The sequence below is a fragment of the Pagrus major genome, chromosome 2 (genome assembly GCF_040436345.1).
Source record: "Pagrus major chromosome 2, Pma_NU_1.0".
NCBI lineage: Eukaryota > Metazoa > Chordata > Actinopteri > Spariformes > Sparidae > Pagrus > Pagrus major.
The window spans coordinates 13,053,973-13,074,548 of record NC_133216.1 but is presented as its reverse complement, the minus strand read 5'-3'; the positions used below and the strand labels follow the sequence as shown (position 1 = coordinate 13,074,548).

General features: G+C 40.3%; 1 protein-coding gene across 4 annotated transcripts in view; it reads left to right on the top strand.

Annotated features, from left to right (window-relative positions):
• The window catches only part of LOC141011509 (neprilysin-like), a 39,164-nt gene extending 30,372 nt beyond the window's left edge, over nucleotides 1–8,792 (top strand). For all 4 annotated transcript variants that reach the window (XM_073484674.1, XM_073484695.1, XM_073484688.1 and 1 more), the window contains exons 14-23: nucleotides 1,517–1,615; nucleotides 1,724–1,801; nucleotides 2,013–2,116; nucleotides 2,472–2,530; nucleotides 2,619–2,738; nucleotides 3,093–3,226; nucleotides 3,630–3,695; nucleotides 5,161–5,256; nucleotides 5,484–5,560; nucleotides 5,731–8,792. In XM_073484674.1, the coding sequence (XP_073340775.1) occupies nucleotides 1,517–1,615; nucleotides 1,724–1,801; nucleotides 2,013–2,116; nucleotides 2,472–2,530; nucleotides 2,619–2,738; nucleotides 3,093–3,226; nucleotides 3,630–3,695; nucleotides 5,161–5,256; nucleotides 5,484–5,560; nucleotides 5,731–5,830 (933 nt within the window). In that variant the 3' untranslated portion in view covers nucleotides 5,831–8,792. The remainder of the gene's footprint in view (nucleotides 1–1,516; nucleotides 1,616–1,723; nucleotides 1,802–2,012; nucleotides 2,117–2,471; nucleotides 2,531–2,618; nucleotides 2,739–3,092; nucleotides 3,227–3,629; nucleotides 3,696–5,160; nucleotides 5,257–5,483; nucleotides 5,561–5,730) is intronic.
• Nucleotides 8,793–20,576: the final 11,784 nt, after the last annotated feature.

The following is a 20,576-nucleotide window of genomic DNA, read 5'->3' as shown; positions in this document are numbered from 1 at the left end:
TTTTTTGCATACCATCATTTTAATTGTCACTCTCAGTCACTGAACATTTCTGCAACTGATTGGTGCAGGGATGTGTCTGAAAACCTGGAAAATTGTTTTGCGTTTTTGCAATTTCCCTTCCCTCGTCTTGAAGTCAGTGGGTTTTATGACTGGGTTTTCAGTTAAATACCTTAAATAAGATCTATGGTTAACCCTACATGTGAATTACACAGCATTAACTTTTGTTTACCTGTTTGAAAAGGTAGTTGTAAGAATTGGCTAAATGAGTCTACAGAGATTGTCGGTAACATTAAACGCCCTTATACCAAACACAGAGACTCATCTACTGACTACTCCGTCTTTACAGGCGAGTGTGTAGTATGGAGTGATAGGACGCTTATAGAGTGCTGTAGGGATGACGTATTTTTGGAGGCAAACCCGGAAGTTAGCAGAAAATAAGATCACGTTTATGATACTTACACATTTCACGAACACCACTTTTTTTTTATTAAATCGCTAGAAGAAAAAAAATAGGCTATACACAGACTACATTGCGGTCGCATGACTTAAACGTCACCACCACTAAATGTCTTACTACATAATTACTATACATGTCTTCTATAAATTGATCAATCCACAACTTGTTAAATTAGGATTAGAGCAGTCCGCCTGTAAAGACGGACTAGTAAGTAGATGAGTCTCTGTGCTCTGTGTGTTTTTAAGACACGTAAGCGCTTTATAATTCAATTGTTGGACACTTTAATGAGATATTTTTGTCTTAGAACACAATTTGTAAATATCTGAAGCCTGTAGTAAATACAGACCTTTTTTTGGCCATTCAACCGAAACCCATTCAAAAACCTCATTGACTTTGAGGTGAGGGAACAAAAATGCTAACTTATTTCTGGGTTTCGTTTAGAGCCTAACGTTAGCTTTTTACTTTATCCTTCAAAAAACATAAAATCAGCATTCATCTGTGAGAATTATCTTGCTAAGCAAAATGTGTAAATATCATAAGCTTGTGTTTGCCACAGAGCTTATTTTCTGCAATAATCCAAAATACAATAGAGAAATCCCATAAGCTTTTAGTCAAAGGCACTGGGGCGATGCTAACTTCCAGGTTAGCCAACAAAAGTATGTCAACCATGCAACACTCATTTCATCTGTCATATCAATCACAGAAACATTATCGCACTGGTAATATTACCCAAGGTCATCAGACTTCTACACGGAGGGAGTCTAACCTCGAGTGCTTCCACATTGATATGTGACTATGTAAAGATGAGGCCGGTGTTTTTATGACTGTGTTGCACAATATGTTGCAAGATTTGTGTGTGTGTGTGTGTATGTGTGTGTGTGTGTGCTTTCCACTGGATCCTCTTTGCAGACCTTTTCGAGAAAAACTCCCACACAATGGAAAATTTATACTGACTGACAGTTAATGTTGAGATTTTGCCACGATGTATATTTGATTATTATATGTGTGAGTGTTGTATCTTTCTCTCATTGTGTGTATGTGTGTGTTTGTGGGCATCAGATGGAGGAGATGATTAAAGACATCCGTGAGGTGTTCATTAGTAACCTGGATGACCTGACCTGGATGGACAAAGAGACCAAGAAAGCAGCTGAGGAGAAGGTACTGGTTATAATAAACTGTCTATTGTGTTGTATTATATTGTTAATTTTAGGATATGTGATGACTAAGACGTTTGTTTGTCCAATTTTCCCCTCTTCTTATCTATAGGCCCGAGCTATTCGGGAACGGATTGGCTATTCTGACAACATAATGGATGATGAATACCTTAACAATGAGTACAAAGATGTGAGTGTCTGAAAAGATGCGATTATGAATGTTTTCCTTCTTCCACTGTATTAGTGTAACAGAACTCAGAGTGGGTTCATTCAAGCCTTGTATCAGCTCTGTGAAAACATCTCGGTGAATTCTTGGCTTTTGCTGGTGAGCATATGACCAAGTGTTGATAGCTCTCATCACGGCTAATCCTCCCATTTCTCTGGCTGTGTGTCGGTTTTAGCTGAGCTACAGTGCAGAGGAGTACTTTGAAAACATCCTACAGAACCTGGAGTATGTGCAGAAGAAACGCCTGCGGAAACTCAGAGTCAAAGTCAACAAAGAGGAGTAAGATTCCCCGTGGGGGCAGAATTAAATCAATGCGCAGCAAACAAGCTTTTACCAGATGTGTAGTAATTTTAAAATATGATTATAACTGCTTAAATCAGTAATAATAAATGACTTATTTGCTTGTGTTTTCTTTTGACACACTATCTTGCATTTAGCACAGAGCACTCACATTCTCCCACACAAACTCCTACTCGCAGATACAGTTCAGCCTTCCACTGAGCACAGCAGGAATGCTAATATTAGTTTTTTTATTAACCACAGGTTAATTTTGATATCTTTCATTGAAATTGTGCTGCACGAAAATGCTCTTTACTGTGTGCCTGTTTAATTCCCGCCTTCGTGTCGTCTGCAGGTGGGTAACTGGAGCTGCTGTAGTCAATGCCTTCTACTCATCCAGCAAAAACCAAATAGGTATTTTTACATACAAAACACGTGTGCAATTATTCAACATTCTAGGTTTAGTCACGTATTTAGTGTTTCTGTTTCTCCCTCGTGTCAGTGTTCCCTGCAGGTATCCTCCAGCCGCCTTTCTTCAGCAAAGGCCAGGCTAAATCTCTCAACTATGGCGGCATCGGCATGGTAATCGGTCATGAGATCACTCATGGCTTTGATGACAATGGTATGATTTTCCGCATTGTTGCTCTCACTTCCTCCCTGAGGCGGCTTTGGCAGATTATATTGGTTTTTGGATCAAAATAATGCCCTGTCTGTAACTGGCACCACTTTCAAAAAAAGTGTTTTGAAATGCCGTTTTTGTGTGCTGCTTCAGATCATTTTTCATTGCCCACATTGTTATTGGGTTGTGTGAAGTTACTGTGTTCAATCTCAAAGATGTCAAGATTCTTTTGTGCTGATATCCACAACTGCATGCCACCCAGAAGCACAATGGAAATGAATGAAAAGGAATGGAAAATTGTCATTTGCAGCATTTTGGCGCTGCCATAGATAACAAGATAATGGCCTCTTGTTCTAGGTCGTAACTATGATAAGGATGGTGACCTGAAGGACTGGTGGACACCAGACTCCACTCAGCGGTTCCTGGAGCTGTCAAAGTGCATCGTCAACCAGTATGGCAACTTCTCCTGGGACCTGGCCAATGGACTTCATGTAAGTCCTGGCGGCTCGAATCGCTCTCCTCAACATTACAACAGTGTTTTCTCAAATATTTTCCAAAACCTTGCCTTTTCTCTCATTTGTTTGCCTTCGTGTTACCTTTGTCAGTCTATCTATTTCCATCTTTCCCCCGCTTTTTGCAGGCTCATCTCTTCTCTGTTCAGGTGCCTTTAATATTCTGTGTTGACATCTCAATCCCTCTCCCTCGCTTTGTCTCCCCTCATCGGTCCTATTGCTTTGAACAGTGCTTCTTTTATCCCCTGGGAAGATGATTGCTTGTATCCCAAAGAGTAATATCTGTGATCTGCTCAAATAAAGAGGAATTCATTACCATCTCCCATTGTCCTTTTTCCTTGCAAATCTTTATGTTCTCTCTCCTCTTATGTCCCCTCTCTAGTTAAATGGTAACAACACCCTCGGGGAGAACATTGCTGACAATGGAGGGATACGGCAGGCATATCAGGTAATGAGCCTGAAAACAAAGGAGGAAACTCAGTTTAAGAGCCCTGGTTTAAAGATGACAGAGGATGCCATTCAGTGGTTTGTTATTTTCGTCTGCTTGCGAACATTAATAGATGTGTCATCTTGCCAGGTCACTGACTGGCTCATTAACCATTGTAAACACGACAATGACGAGACATGGTGTTGTTGTCTGGTTATGACCAGAGGTGAACAGAGAAAGGGCATTTGAATACAAAAGAGAAAACAAATGTTTTCATTTTAGATCAGCAATGATAGCATGCAAGTATGCTGTAGATTTGTTTTTGCTTTGAGGCCAAGTGGTCTTTTGTTGTTCTCGGATCAAGAATTCAGGCAGCACACCTGTGTACTATAATGAAAGGTTCATCCTGGACAGGAAATGTTGCAGCATTTTTTTTTTAAAGTGACTAGAATTTAAATGCTAATTTAATTGCTGACATTATAGTTTAGATAAACTGCTGCCACAACAAATTTGTTGCTATAAACAGCCCGACACATAAAATCATCCACTGCTTCAGAGTTTCTGTCCGGTCAGATAATTAGAAGGAGTTTACAGGCAGCATAACAGAAATGAACATTTTGATAACGACAACATGAACATCAACATGAACATCTAAAACTGGAACTGCTATTTGAAATTTAACTCCCTTGGTTCACTGTCTGTTTTCCAAGATTGACCTGAATAGTAATGACATTGTTAGCGACATCCACATTAAATTAGCAGAGGTATTATATGGAATCAGTCGCAATCAGGTCATTTTGAGCCATTTCAGCCTTTGGTGATAATGGGTGCCCAAAAGCTGTATTCCAACCTCCATTAAACAACAAAAGAAGTAGAAGAAAAACAAGAACAAGAAGAGGACCCTATTTCACTATGCGCGGCGGCAAGTTCAGATGAAACACAGGCGGCAGAGTGACCCCCCCTGCTTCTTTCAAATCAGCTGTGTGGAAAATTTTCAGAGAGCGAGTGGTGATTCGGATGGGGTCATTGTGTTGATGTTGTTCCACAGTGGTATGTGGGTGGAAACACGCAGGCCATATGCTAACACATATTAGATGGCATCACACAGATGTGTCAATCGTGCGAGTCCAACAACTTATCTGCGCTGATATAAAGCAGCCTCTTGATAGCAGACAGAGTCAAAGACATTACCAAAGGAACTGCATAAAAACATGACCTATGCCACAGCGTATGTTCCCTGTTTACTGCTGAGTGCACTACCAAGCAAGGTGAAGCAGCTTTTACTTTCTATGCCCCCCACCTGTGGAATAAGCTTCCTGAATACCCGATGTCTGCTAACTGTCAGCTCATTTAAATCAAAATTGTATATGTTACATACATAACCTCTTCTATACAGAGGTACGTACAAAAACTGTGAATTCTGTGTGCTGTTACACCGATAGTGGTCATAAAAGATGAGAGCATTTGTCTACTATTAATACTGCAGGCCTATAGGAACTATGTGAAGGAGCACGGAGAGGAGCCACCACTGCCTGGAATTGACCTTTCCCATGATCAACTCTTCTTCCTAAACTTTGCTCAGGTAATGGATGACTGGTTGAGTTGAGTGATGGATGCAAAGATGCATGGATGGATAATTGGATTGTTTGATGACTGGAAGGATGAGTGGGTGATTGGACAGACAATTGGGTGGGTGGATGGATGCATGGATGGATTAATGGATGGATGGATCAATGGATAGAGGGGTAAGCCAAACTTATTGGTGATCTGAGCTCTAATGCTGTATGTCTTAACGTCTGTCTTTTTCAGGTGTGGTGTGGAACACACCGACCAGAGCAGGCTGTTAATTCCATCAAAGTCGATGTACACAGTCCAGGAAAATTCAGGTAAATTCACATCAATCAGCTGTGTGCTTGGGGGGAAAGGGCAGGAAAAAATTACACTTTTGGCTAACTTTTTAAAACTTTGACAAGGTGACATGCCATGTGTACCTCAAGCAACCTTCCAATACAGCACCTTTATCCCCAACCAACAATCTCCTCCATATGTGTCACAGGGTACTGGGCTCCCTTCAAAATTTCCCAGAATTTGCCAAAGCATTCAGCTGCAACAAGAGCAGCCACATGGTCCCTGAAAACACCTGCCGTGTGTGGTGATCCACAGACCTCTGGGATGGGGACTGTTCTGACGTGGGTCGTCCTTGCCCTCCTACAGTACCTCTCCCCTCTGACTGTTGGAGCACTCGTGGGGGGCTACAGGGAAGTGGAAGCTCCCCTTAGCTCTTTACTGGATGGACCAGGGCTGGTGGACTGACGCTGCAGTATGCACTTCCTCTGAGGAAAGCAGTGGACTGTACCCTCACGGACAGACGGAGCACTGTCTCTCTGACTCTGATACTGTAGTTCATTCAATCAGCCTGATTATTCTGCTACTCACTGGATACAATCACTTCTTCTGTTTTTATTTTCCTTCTCTCCATTTTCATCTTGTTTTATTCAGCATTTGTGAGTCTGCCAATGTGTATTAGAGTGTGAGTGTGTTTCAGTCAAAATACTGTACAAGTAGTTGGCAAAGAGAGGGGCAGACATACAAATGTGCTGAAACCCACTGGCATATGAATACAGCACACACCCACTCACACTTATATACATGTAACAGGGCTGAACCACTGCACTGTATGTGGGATTGAGCTGTATGCCTCTCATGAAACCTCAGCTGGTTTCAGCCTTCATCTACATGCTGATACACTCTACAATGTACTCGTAATGTACTCTTTGTTAACAAGTAGGACTAGATTAGGTAAATTATCACAGAAATCAGAATTTATTTTGTTGAATAGACCAGTAAATATTTAACCGTAATCACATATTACACAATACTGTTCTATATTTAATGTTAATGACAGGCGGCTGCTGTTAATTAGCAGTATGTCAAATAAACCAAAATGAAGTTTTCGCCTTTAAGATGACAGCTGGTCATGAATCATTGAGCTGACAATCGACAGACACCAGACCCTTTTTATACGTTCACTGAGCCTCCTGTGTGTATCTGTGTGGATGTAAGTCTCTATATGTTTTCCAGTCTTTGTGAGTCATTATGATCGCTGCCTACTGTTTGTCAAGCAAACTGGTATGCCTTACATGATCTGTTGTGCTACAGTGTGTGTGAGTGTATGTGTATTCGCAGGAACAAAGGAAAAGCAAATGTGACGTAAAACAGATCGTTTGACGTTTTCACAAACGTGCTTATTTGCTTTCGTGTCGAGAGTTAGACGAGAAGGTCGATACCACTCTGATGTTTGTTCGCTATAGCCAGTTGGCTTAGCTTAGCTTAGACTGGAAACAGGTAAAAAAAAATCCGCCAAGCACCTCTAAAGCTCTACAGCTCCACGTTACTTCTGGTTGGTTTAAAAACGAGCTGTGGTTTTATGGGGCGTTATGTGCTGGATTGTTTCTTGGCTGGGAGCAGTGACTCCCTGGTGTCTCCGCCAGCTGCCTGGCAAATTTTTAGTGATGACAAGACTTCAGAACTTGGAGTCTTTACTCTCTATTTTTCTATGGCAAACAAAATCTTTTAAATGTGCTGTTTCCAGTCTTTATGCTAATCTAAGACAACTATCTCCAGGCTGTGGCTTTATATTAAACATGACTGATATGAGAGTGATATCAATATTCCTAAAGGTGTAATATGTGCGAATTTTCGTTCAAAACAGTACAAACATCACTAAAATTATCAACAGAATGTGAAAAAATAACAGTATCGATGTAATGTCAAAGGGGTCTACGTACTGAAAAGATATCTACTGAAGTTAGCGTGCTAAACAGCTAGCCCCAGACCTGAAAACCTCTTTCTACCAGCAGTCCAAAGCTCCTGTGCTAGCGGTGTAAACACTGATACTCCCCTGGTAGTCTGGCTAGCTGCATGGCTAACTGAGCTAACAAGCTAACAAAAGCTACACTCATGGATGTAGAGGAAGAAAAGAGTCAGCAGCAGTTAGCAGTTATTCTGGTGATATGTTGCCCCTATTCGTTGGAAGTATGAATTCAAGGAGGCTGATTCTTACATACTGCACCTTTAACTAACCTGAAAGCTAGTAAGTGTGTTTGACAAAGTGTTGAACAATTCCATAAAAAGTCCAGAGTGTAGGATTCTGGGGGATTTAGGGGCAGAAATTGACTATAATATTCAATCATGTTTTCGTTAGTGTATAAGCACCTGAAACTAAGAATCGTTGTGTGTTTATTACTTAAGAATGAGCCTTTTACATTTACAGAGGGAGCGGGTCCTCTTTTACAGAGTCAGCCATGGTGCACCACCATGTTTCTACAGTAGCCCAGAGCGGACAAACCAAAAAGTGGCTCCATAGAGGGCTTTTTGTGTTATTAGTTGGTTCAGTTGGTTGCAATGTGTAAACTCACTCCTAGATGCCTCTAAATCCTACACACCTTTCAGAAAGGTTAGCAATGTCTCTTTCTTTGATTTAGGTTTAATCACACAAAGTGTGCCATATTACTCATCTGTTTGTCTTTTACACACTGAGGCAAAAGTCAATTGAGGGATGATATAATTAAGTTTTTGAAAAGGAATGTTTATCTTATCCATTTTAAATCTGCAGGCTGAGTTATTGCTGGAACCCAGTGACCTTTTCAAAAGTGCATGCATTTTTCTCAATGCGGAAGGTTGTATCAAGTCAGTGGATCCCAGTTTAGGGTTCATCGTTTTGTATGGCTTTGTTTTCTACGTTAAAATGTAACTGAGGCTACTTGTGGAAATTTTTGCCTTTGCCTTTTATATAGAAATTAGTTCAATGAATGATGCGCCATAATCATGTAGACCACTTCTTCAGACTGTATACAACACCCTTCAAGCCTTTATGCGTTGTTGTTTCTCTGGGTTTTGTTCTTACCATTGTTTGTGCAAGCTTTCTGTCTCTCTGTCAATGTCGCTCACTCCCTCAGGCTTTCTTTATTCTGCCTCTCTCTCTCTCTCTCTCTCACACACTCCACCTGTAGAAAGACAGATATACCTCAGTTGCCTGTATTTAGATACTTTATAATAATGACTGATAATCATCTTGAGGAGCATTTTTTTCCTTTCAAAATAAATCTTTAAATAACACGCTGAGCCTGCAGGCGAGTAGTCCTAAAAGGCATGTGTGTGTATTTATGTGTGCACGTGTTGTTTTAGCATCTCAACCAGGCTTGTATATGAATGCAAGCTCTTTAATCTGATAGAACGAAATATTACATTACATCTTAAGCGTTGGGTGGTAATTCTTGGCAGAGCCTCCAAAAGAGAAAGGTTTTTTTTAATGTTTAACTTAAATTGTGCACTGCATAAGAATGTGAGTGTTCAGAATATCTTGGTTCTGCTGACTTGACTTAATGGTTTTTCTCTGGACCTCAGAGACTTTACATACATATAGAAATCTTGTAAAAATGTTCAACATCAAAAAGCAGAAATTCTGCAGCTGTTTCCTTTTTGCCCCTTGCCACCAAGAGTGCAGCCTGCGATGTTCTTAAAGAAGGTTAAAGTATGGACAGATATTCCTACATTCCATTTCAATCATGCAGTTTTTTTCGACTTGAGGGGGTTTAGCTCATTTTGTAATTTCCATCGACATAGAGAAAAACTCCAATAAGTTAATTTAAATGCAGCATTAGCTAAAGCTCTGCCCTCTAATTGGACCTATAAGCATTGGGGGCTAATGTGTGATGTTAGTAAAAGGCACGATGCAGACAATATCTTTATGGCTGTCCCCAAACTGCCTCCTGGTAAATATACCCCACGCTGCAATTAACCCACAAGCACATTTCCTGGCACTGGGATCTCTTGTACCCAGGCTGAAACTGGAGAGGCAGACAGTCTGGGATGTACAGGGAATACGAAAAAGCACTTCAAGAAGTTCAGAGGTAAAAGAAAAAAAAAAGAGAGAGAGAGCGAAAGAGAGCCAAAGAGAATAATAACACACAGGATGTTTGGGACAGGGGTGCCAAAAAGAAGCATCAGATATATGGCTGAACTTCGAAGCCAAGTGTCAAAAATATCTTGAGGAACAGAGTGAGAGAGTGCAAGAGGGGCCAGAGTTGATTCACAGTTGTGCAAATAGACAAAAGTAGTTTGGCGGTTCATGACCTTCATTTTATTTATTTCCTCACTTTTAAAATTGTTTATACCACAATGTGTACATTTCAGCCTGTTAGTGGTTTAAACCACATTGTTTCAACTAAACAGCTTTAATGTGAATGTCTTGGCTCTGGTTGGTGGAGCAGATCATGAGCATATTTCAGGGTTTTACTCTGCATTCCACAAAATGTCACCAACGTGGCAGAGTCAAACAGTTTGGCTTTGAAAAATCAACTACAAAGTGTCTTTTTAACGCCCTTGTCTGGTTACTTATTCCTAATACTTTATTTCATGTGTGGTAAAAGTATAAATACAAGCCTGTGTGTTTGTGTGTGGATGCATTCCCACCTCAAGGCTCATTCAAGTATTGTTTTCAGCTGAATATCAGTTTCAATGGCTTATTTACTGCCTGGCTTCCCCTTTCGCTCTCATTGGCCAGTAGCGCACTGGCAGATAACTGGTTCACACCACCCACTTTCCTCGTGCTGTCACCCTCCTTGTCGGTAGCTGCTATGCTTGCTAACATCACAGCTAACATTACAGCACCTCAGCATGTTCCTGGGAGCTGTTTTGCACTTTGCACACTATAGACGGCTGAGGTTTTATCCTCAAGTAACACGAGGCACAGGAGATATCCAGAGTTTTAAAACTTAATAAGGAGCATGACTTGACTGAAAATATACTGTCAGTGAAATAAAATAATAAATTAACACCTTGTGCACATTAGCACTTCAAACATCCAATCTTGAAGGCCATTTTTAAAAAGTCACCCATGTTAGACCTTCTATTGTTTTTGCTGTCAGTACAAAGTTCTGCTCCCCTGTGTTCCTGTCTAGTCATAAAACGACTCAGTTTTCCTTCATGTGCCCTTTAGGCGACCCTAACAGTGGGTCCAGTGGTATGTGTGTGTGGGGGGGGACGGGCATGCGGCCTTTGGAATGCCTGTCAGTGTGTGTGCGGCAGTGCTTGGGGCAGTGTGTGGTGACTGAGGTGTATGAAAGGGGAGCGCATCACATTTAATGTGTGCACACACACCATATGCACACCTGCAAAAAACACGTGCACAGAAGCACACATGTGCATGCACACAAATACACGTGCGATTTATGTGTTTGGATCATAACAGAGAAAGTGTTTCAGGTAGGCAATTAGAGTGGGCACTGTGTTACTGCGTACTTGATTTGAAAGGAGCTCTTATTATGAAGTGCACTCTCACTGTGCTCTCGTTGTTAAAGGCCACTGATAACCAACCATTCTGAATTTTAAGAGGCAGAATTTTCTGTTAAAAGTTTTAATCACAGCGGCTTTAATACCAACACTCTTTGCAGCTATCGGTATAAAAGAAAAGGAATCAGTGTGCCCTGCGCCAAATTTGAAAGTCTCACCGTTGTCAGGGTTTGAAAAATGCTGAGGGCCTCAAATGCAGAGAAACAGTCAGGCAGGTTGAAACAACATAAAAGCGAGCTTTAATTAAGTAAGCTGTGATCCACGGTCCAAAAAGAAAGAAAACAAGTAAAGTTCGGTATTTTTAAAAATACAGAAACCAAAACAACAAACCAGAAGCTCAACAGACAGGAACACGAGGGAAACTGGAGACAGACTAACCAACACAGACTGAGTGAACAACACAGGCTTAAATACAAACTAAACTAACAAGGGGATGAGGTGCAGGTGGAGACACTGGGAACAGTGCTAACGAGACTGATGTGAGACAGGTGTGGGGGGACAACCAGACTGTGGAGCAACAATGAACACTGGAGGGAAACAGAACACAGGGAACACAGGTGAGAAGGAAGAATAAAGTAACAAAAAGACACAAGAGGATATCACTACAAAATAAAACAGGAAATCAATAAACCAAAAAACCCAAACCATGACAACCGTTGTTGGAGCTCTTGATTTTATACATAAATGAAGCAACTTCTTCCATTTAGAAACACAATGCTTTTACTTGCTGTGTGCACAGGCAGCAAAAGGAAACAGTACACCTTTTTATTTGTCTCTTTTGATATGTGTCAAGGATTTGTGTACTTAAAATAAGTGACACACTGTACTGCCTAGTGGTATAACTGTCAGATGTGACGTACAGCATACAACATTTGCACAAAAAATTCTGACATTTTCTCATGAACATTCAAAGAACAAATCCCTATGAACATTAATTCATGACTAATACACCATTAAACCAAATTAATTGACTTTACTAAAAAAATAAATAAAAAAAACTGCACGGAAATCTGTTGCCTTAAACCATTTTAGTTTTTACACAAGCTGAAAATAAGCATGTCTAGTTGTATTAACTTAAGAACCATGACTAGATGTAGTAGACATAATGAGCTTTCATTACTTAGCTTTACTCAAAATCATTAGTTCACATAAGTTATTTATTTTCAAGTGGAGCTATGTTGTTCCAAAATTAAAGAGGTCATATTATGCTTTTTGGGCTTTTGCCTTCCTTTATTGTGTCATGTTGCATTTTTGTGCATGTGAAAGGTCTGCAAAGTGAAAAAGCCCAAAGTCCATGCGAAACGGAGTTACTCTCTCCCACAGAAAACACTGCTCCTGCACTGCCTGAACCGCCTGGTTTGGAGTCAAGCCTTTACGTCCGTAACTTATGTGCGTCACTATGTAACAGGTATTATATATTATATATTTTTATATATGTATTATAAAATATATACACTCTAGTCAGTCAGCAGACATATAGTTGCTACTGCTGTAGCAGTGTTATTTTGGATCACACTACCTTGCTCTGCATGACCCGCCCTACTCTGCCTCTGATTGGTTACATCCTGCCCGTTAAGTAATGTACATGTGCAACTGTCACCAAAGATTGAACAGAGGTGAGATGTCTCACTTATGAACAGTAATGTACAATGCACCATATGAGAAAAATAATGTCTTTGTCTTTGGAAATTAAAGTATGTAAACCTATTCTACTAGGACCCCCAAATAAAAGTATGAACCCGAAAATTAGAATAATATGACCTCTTTAATACAAAGATGAGATCACTCCTAGTTAATCTTTGCTGAACTGTAAGTATGAGTGGATGAAGACTGAATTCGACACTAACTTTGATCATGGTTAGCAATGTCTGGATGTCTCTGGAGACTTTTGACTCTCAAACAATGCATGCTGGGAAGTCTGCTAATATGCCACGAATCAGGCCCCCAAAACTTAACATATTAAATGATCTGTGCTTACCATGATCATTGTGCTCCATATTTCATCTGATTCATTTGATTTAGCAATGGGAGAGGTTTTTTCTTCTTTTTTTTAATGAAAAATGAGAATAATCAATGACCATTCAAAAGTTGAATTAATATTTAATCTGGGTTTACAGTGTAGGGCTGCACAAAATATTATTTCAGCATTGACATCACAATGTTTGAATGCGCAATAGTCACATAGCAAGACATGCAATGTAAGGCAAATTAATCTACAAGAGGAGTCTATTACAAAATTTAGTCTGATTTAGTCCGACAAAACAGGGCCTGCTTTGGTTGTTTGATAAAATGCACCTTTTCACAGAATCACCCCAATCATTCTTGATAGATCAATTCTATCCAAATAGTTACTTAAGTTAATATAGTATATCGAAGAAAACCAAATCAACGCAACGTCAGTTTCCTCCGATATTGTGCAGCCCTAATGACTAATATTGAACCCTTTCAAATTGTTTTCCATTACAATTTGTAATGACCAAATGACAGTGAAAGTCTAGATTCCTCAAGCTTCACCAAACCTGCCTCAGCTATTTCACTTTATATCTCCCGCTTGAGCCTTCACACAGGTATACAGTATGTGCTCACTCCATAATTAATGTATAACAGTGACATCCTGTGGTTGTTCAACATATCTGTGCTGTTCAGATGAGCCTGTGGTGATTGACTTCATGCAAAAGTTAGATCACATCAAAAGTGTATGATCCAGTTTCTTAAAAGGATAACATCTTACTCTGTTTCTTCAAATAGCAAATGTTGATCTTGATTCCTGCATTGGATCTTGTTTCTTCTTCACAGGTTAAGCTGCATGTTTGCTTGCTCTAACGCACTTCATGGCACATACTGCTAATGATAGCTCACTGACGCCATTTGTGTTATTTAGCAATCATATTTTTTTTTAACTCTCTCCTCATGTTGTGACCAGGCCACTGCAGTGCTGTTACTTTTCCTTTTCTTATTTAATCATGCAGTAGTTCAACCACATCCCCCACGGATAGGAGCATTAATCACTCAAATTCCAATAATTACAGTTTACATCAAATACTTGATGTTGGTTCAAGGCAGCAAATAACTTTAATCAATCAAAACAACATTTATCTAGAAACCCTCTTGATTGAGGGTATTGTGCAGTAACAGACTGCCATCGTTAAAGTAACCATTGATCCTCTGTCAGCAGCAGACAGGTGAAAGATCAGTTTCATTACTTTTACATCTTAGTGCAGTCAGTGACAATGTAGACTATGCAATTTTAATTAACCGCTTCAAGTTTGGGACTGGCATGAAGGTCACAGCACTTAATTGGCTCAGTTGATGTAACACACTTCCTGTCACAACGGGAAATGCCACTTACTTGACATGCAGTTCTCTGTCTTCTCTATGTTACAGGATTAGTTTTGCTTTCCATATCGATGTTCTTGTTAGGCCAAATAATCTATGAGCACAGTAGTTGTAGTTGTTTCACTGTTGATACACAGATACAGTTCTACAGTGATATAGAAATGGTGAGTCACTCTTAAAGAATATTATATTATTTTTTTTAAAGGGAGCCAGGCAATCTTCAGTCAATCAGAAAGTCTTTTGTACTTAAGTCTCCTGATGATGGAGTGTGTGTAATACAGCTCTGTTGTTACACAACAAAATCACATTATTCCAATTGTGGTTTTCAGGATCTGAATTTATTTTAAGGTTTTATTGATTTTATTTTTTTAAGCACAGTTGGATCTGGCCTAAAGCTACTGTTATAACCAAGTTGAGTATTCCCTTTGAGTGAGGGAATAGCATCAGCTTCACATGCAGGGCCCTTTTCACAGCCCCCAAAACAAGTTTAAGACCAAATGAGACCTGACTTTGTCCTCAACACCCCTATGCTTTGAAATGACCTCTGCCTAAGGCCAGGTTGTTCAAAGGCCATGTCTGCAAACACCACTGGTACTGCTACCACTGCTATTGCAACCGATACTTAGCACAATGTGAAAAAAACAAAAACGAACAAATAGCAAATCTTTTATTACATTTTCATTACTAAAATTATTTAACAAAGTGTAATTGTGCACAAAATACAGATTATATTAATTGTGTTGGGTTTTTTTTTTTTAGCTTCGTTTGAACATTTTGTTACACCCATTTGCCTCATCTTAAGATGGAACATCTGTCACCTTTGGGTCGCGTATTTTCCATATTTTCACCAAATGAGTGCATTCCACCGTGCAAGCAGCACAGCAATAAACATAAACTCTACATAGTAAACACACAGAGTTAATGTCCCACACCTGGAAGACATCTTATTACACAGCAGCATGTGGTGTACCTGCATAATGATCTATTTGAGGGACAGAAATGCCACACTGGGGCTGGCTGCAAGGGTTGGGAGGGGTATGTGTGGGAATGAGAGGTTCTGTTTTGATGTTATCCAAATAAACACATCATTATTCTACTAGTTACAAACAACATGATGCTACTGAATTACTATGAAGTAGTGTATGTGTTTAAATACGAGTTTGTACATGCATGTGTATGAGTGAGAGTGACTGTATGTGTAAGCATGTGTTCCTGCCTGAACATTTGTGTGCAGTTGGGTCACATGTGTTTCTGCTAACCCTAATGCATTGCTGTGGTACAGAAAGTTTCCATCTCAATCTTATTGCCCTGTTGAACTGATGTTTGCATCTGGTGCACATGTTCAAATGACACCAAGTGTACAGGCTTATTTGGCCTGTGCGGGCGTATGAGGCTTACACCTCCTGCTTACGGGAAAGTGGATATGGCACAACCTGCATTAACAAGCAGACGTCTAATTCCCTGTTATTAAACGCAGACTTCGAAATGCTCTTTAAAGCTGACAGCGCTACTATTACAGATTTGGAGGCTCAGCTATAATGGCAAGTTATGAGCTGACATGTTGGGCAAACATTAGTTATTTGATTACTTCTAGCTGAAATCCAAATACTGGCTGGAGTCTTTGAGGTTGGGCTTAATTCAGCTTTAATCTTGAGTTCAGTAATATGCCAAAAGTAAAACAGTTCATCAAGTGCTTACATATAATGGCCCCACCAGGCCAACTCAGCACATAACAATAAAAGTGTTGAAGAAAGTGCAGCTCCCCACTAAATTATCTTTCCATTGTTTTCACCTTCAGATCCTATGACAATGCAGGACAACACAAAATAAAAAAGGCAGATGTTTGGTAGGCATGGCAATGACATTGCCAGTCCTAACACCCAATATTTTTCGATGTCCAATATTGTGACATGCATATACTGATGGCACATGCAAACACACATGTTGATTTTACAAAGACTTACATTAATTTCCTGTAGACTAACCCTGACCCTGATCACTAACAGCCTGACCCTAACCCTAATGAATACCTGTCTGACCCAACCCTTGACCTAACCCTAGGCCCCACAGGATAAGATTTCATATGTACCCTGTATAAAGGTTAGGAGACCAGGCCTGATAATGTAGGGATGAGGGCATAGTCACCTTTTGATCTATGAGTTTGTATCTCTCATGGTCTTTTGCAAACTTAGCAGTTCGAAGCGGCTGTAGAAATGCGTACAAAACGGATCTCTGACGAACCAAGGCTGTTGTTTATTTAAACTCATAGGATGGCCTTCGACCTATCTGCTGCAGCAGACTGATGTTCCTGACCTCATCTCTCCTGAATGGTCAAGCGAGCAGAAATTCCACAACAACCCTGATCACTACCAGCCTGCCCCTAACTCTAACCTTGACCTGACCCTAATCCCGAACCCAAACAACTACTTGGCCAACCTTAACCCAACCCTTGACCTAACCCTGATCGCTACCAGCCTGACTGCTAACTCCAGCCTTGACCTAATCCTGATCACTTCCAGCCTGACTCTAATTCTGACCTTGACCTGACCCTAGCCTCTAACCCAAACTACGACTTGTCCAACCCCAACCCAACCCTTGACTTAACTCAAGTGCCAGAAACACAGGTCCACTGTTATATAGGTTCACGAGTGCACACACACACATACACACACACAAACACACTCACACACAATAAAGTAGCCATTCGTCATTTTACTACCTTTTAGTTACAAAACACACTTTTTCTAATTTAGCTCTGAGGAGCTCTGCTGAGTGAAATACAGCTGCCTGAATGAATAAATGTATCACATCTGACATTGTGCACAGAAACAGCTGAGTGTTCTCATTAGGACGTCTATTTGATGGTAATGGATTTCAATCCATGATGTCTGAAAAGATTTATAATTCACAGCGTACAGAAGATTTTATTAAGTATTACATAAACTGAAGGGGAGAAAAATGCAGAAATGTGTTTATTTAATTCATTTATAACAAGACAGACAGTTAGTCATGCCAGAGGAAACTTTCTTCAGAGCTAAACATCATTACAACTGGACCATGTCAGAGAGCCATTGCTCACTTTTATACAAGCGTTTCCACATATCTGAAAATAGCTGAGAATATGTCTCTAATCGGAAAGTAAGATCCAAACATAATGTTGATAGTTTCTTCCCTGTGTCCCGTGGAGGCAGAACTTAATTTCTGTCTTGAATTCAATTTCTTCCACGCGCACCTCTTTTCTGCCAAAAAAAAGAAAGAAATCAAAATCCTTTAGTAGAACAAACACACAGCCTGCATCTGAGTCTGGCTGGTAAGTTTTGAAAAATTATTATGTACTAGAACTTTTTTTAAACACTACACACTAACTACTGGCCAATGAAAAGCAGATTAAAGTGTAGTGTCTATATATTCAGCCTTATGAAATTAAACTGGTCTGTCATTGTAGATACATTGTGTTTACATTTTAGAGCCCTCTTCACTGAGGTCTACGCAATGAGCCAAATAAACAAAGAGTCTGCAGCCATGTTAGCAGCTCTATGAGGCTTTACTTAGATATAGTGATGTTTTGAGTTAAATGCTAACATCACTAGGCTTACATGCCCAAAATGAATAGAAATCATACTCTGGGCTACTCATAAATGTCTATACAAAGATTCATGCAATCCATGCAATGGATGTTGAAATATTCAGTCCGGATTAAAGTGGTAGACTGACTGACAGTCTGACAGACCAACACTGCCATCCCCAGAGTCACACCAGTAGCTAAAAATACATCGAAAGTACAGCCAAAGAGGCTCATACAAAACCGTCTTTATATGTAAAGGGCATTCACATAATGCTGTGTTGTTCATACATGTATTTACAAGCACATCCTACCCATGCAAAAATGTAGACAAAGTAGACAACTGCTGTGCAGGCAGCAATCCATCCTACGATCAGCAGAACAGAGAAGAGTTTGTGGGATGAAGCTGTTGGACCGACATCTAGAGAGACAAATATGGACACAATAACAATGTGTTGTGAGGATGCATAAGATTTATTGAATTAAACTTTTGTCCAAATCTTCTGGGTGGTATGTGGGTTTCTTACCTCGTTTAGACATGGCACCTCTCTCCACTCTAATCTTCTTGTTGTGATGAGTGCACCGCCAGGCTCCATGCTGTGAGGAGTTGACAGTAGAATCCGGCAGGGCAGGGTGGAACAAATCTGGTGGACTTGGAATTAAATCCATCCTCAGCCCTTCATTAGTCCCATCTAAACTAAGACTGTTCCCTTCTCCTCAACACTGACAAAAAGATTTATATTTCTAAGAGAAACATACATTTATTTTCTCTCTTCGTTTGGAGGTGAAGCCATTTCCCTCACATCCTTTTCTCTGTGGACCTGGTCCCAGCTGTGTGAGGCCCTGGGCTCCTCTTCCTGTATTCCCCTTGAGGAGCTGCTGCAGCTGGGGCTGGCAACTTGGTCTCGAGGGGGTATAGTGGTTCTTCTTCAGTTTGGTCATTATGGGTCAATATCAAAGCTACAGGAAAACAAATAACACAATATTTTAGTAAGCGAAATCTGACCGAAATCGCCTCTTGAGGTACAAAATGGTATTAAGAGGCAGGATGGGTCAGGCTAGCTGGTTAGCATGCTAACTTCAGCAAACATCCCTGCAATACATTGACACACAATACATACATGCCTTTGACATAACATCAACACTAATGTGCCTTCACATTCTGTTGACAATGTTACTTGTTTTTAAATACCATTCTGGTCATATCTTGCACATTGCCCCTTTAAAAGATAGAGAGAGAGCAGACGGAAGGGGAGAAGAGAGTTAAGAGTAGATGAGAGGAGAGGAGTACCAATTACTGGAGACTATTTAAGTACCCACAAAGGCTGAAGTAGAAGAGCAGAGGAAGAGAGAGATCAGGTGGTCTAGAAAGTGGAGAGCAGAGAGAAGAATGAGAGGAAAGGGGAAAAAAGAGTGTGTAAAGGAGAGGACACTCATGGTGTAATTGGATGAGCACTTGTCAGTGACAGGGCCTGCTCCTGAAAATGACAGCTCTCTCTTTCTCCCTCTAACCCCTTTTCATCTTTAATAGGCCTCTCTAATCAATTTGTACATCTACACAAGCACTCTCACGTGCCCACATATAGCCCATCATCAGTGTGGTGAGGTTTGAGAGACATGGGGTCAAACTGATTGCATAATTACACGGAATTACCCAACCCCTGCTATCACTGACAAGTGTGGTCGTTGATAACAGAGACTAAAAAAAAAAGTGTTTTTTGTTTTTTTTGTTTTTTAGATCTTTCGAAATAAGTGCAAAAATGAGAGATGGGCTGTGGCTCATACCAGAAGCTACAGTATCTCACATTAAGATAATAAAACCTGCAACTGCATCATCTATTTTTTAACTGCTATCCCTGCTACATCCTCTATCATCTCCCCTCAACAACAAACTAATGTTCTCCCTCTGCTAAGCAACAATCTGATTCTCTCCCATATGGAAGTAATTTCTGTTCATCACATGAATCTTCTTCCTCTTCCTTCCTTCGGTGTGGCGAGAGGTGACCCCCATTGCTTCAAGTATTTATCCATCCATGTTACCGAGTTGAAGTATGGGTTAGCGTTTTGAGCAGAAAATAGTTTGACTATATTTGCAAAATATGTTCAACAGCATGTGAATTGCACTCCACGTCATCAACAGAAACAGAAAGAGAATTTACAAATTCTCTCCACAGGATGTTGTGTTTATTTGCCTCTTGCTCCATTCACCACTTTCATCTGGCTGTATTTACATGCTGGCTCCTGTGTTAACTAATCAATGCTGTTTATACTTGGATTTCCCTCGCTGCACTTATCTTCCAAGTGATGCATATCTATCTTTGCTCTGCTCCTCTGCTGCCTCACTGGGATGATCCAGGGGGCCTATGGAAGGGAGTCCTGCCTGTTTCCTGGTCATAAAGGCACCACAGCCTGAATTGGAATTTCGGAGTGAGAAGCTTAAAGAGGCAATATGTAAGAATTCAAGTTGAAAACATTCAAAAATGAACCATCAACAGCATGTGAAGAAATAGTGGTTTTGACATTATGATATCTTCTGAAGTTAGCATGCTAACCAGTTAGCGCTTGCTTGTCCCAGTCCGAAGCTCCTGTGCTAGCAGTGTAACAGTGAACACTCCCCTGGCTCGACAGCTAACTGAGCTAATTAGCTAAAG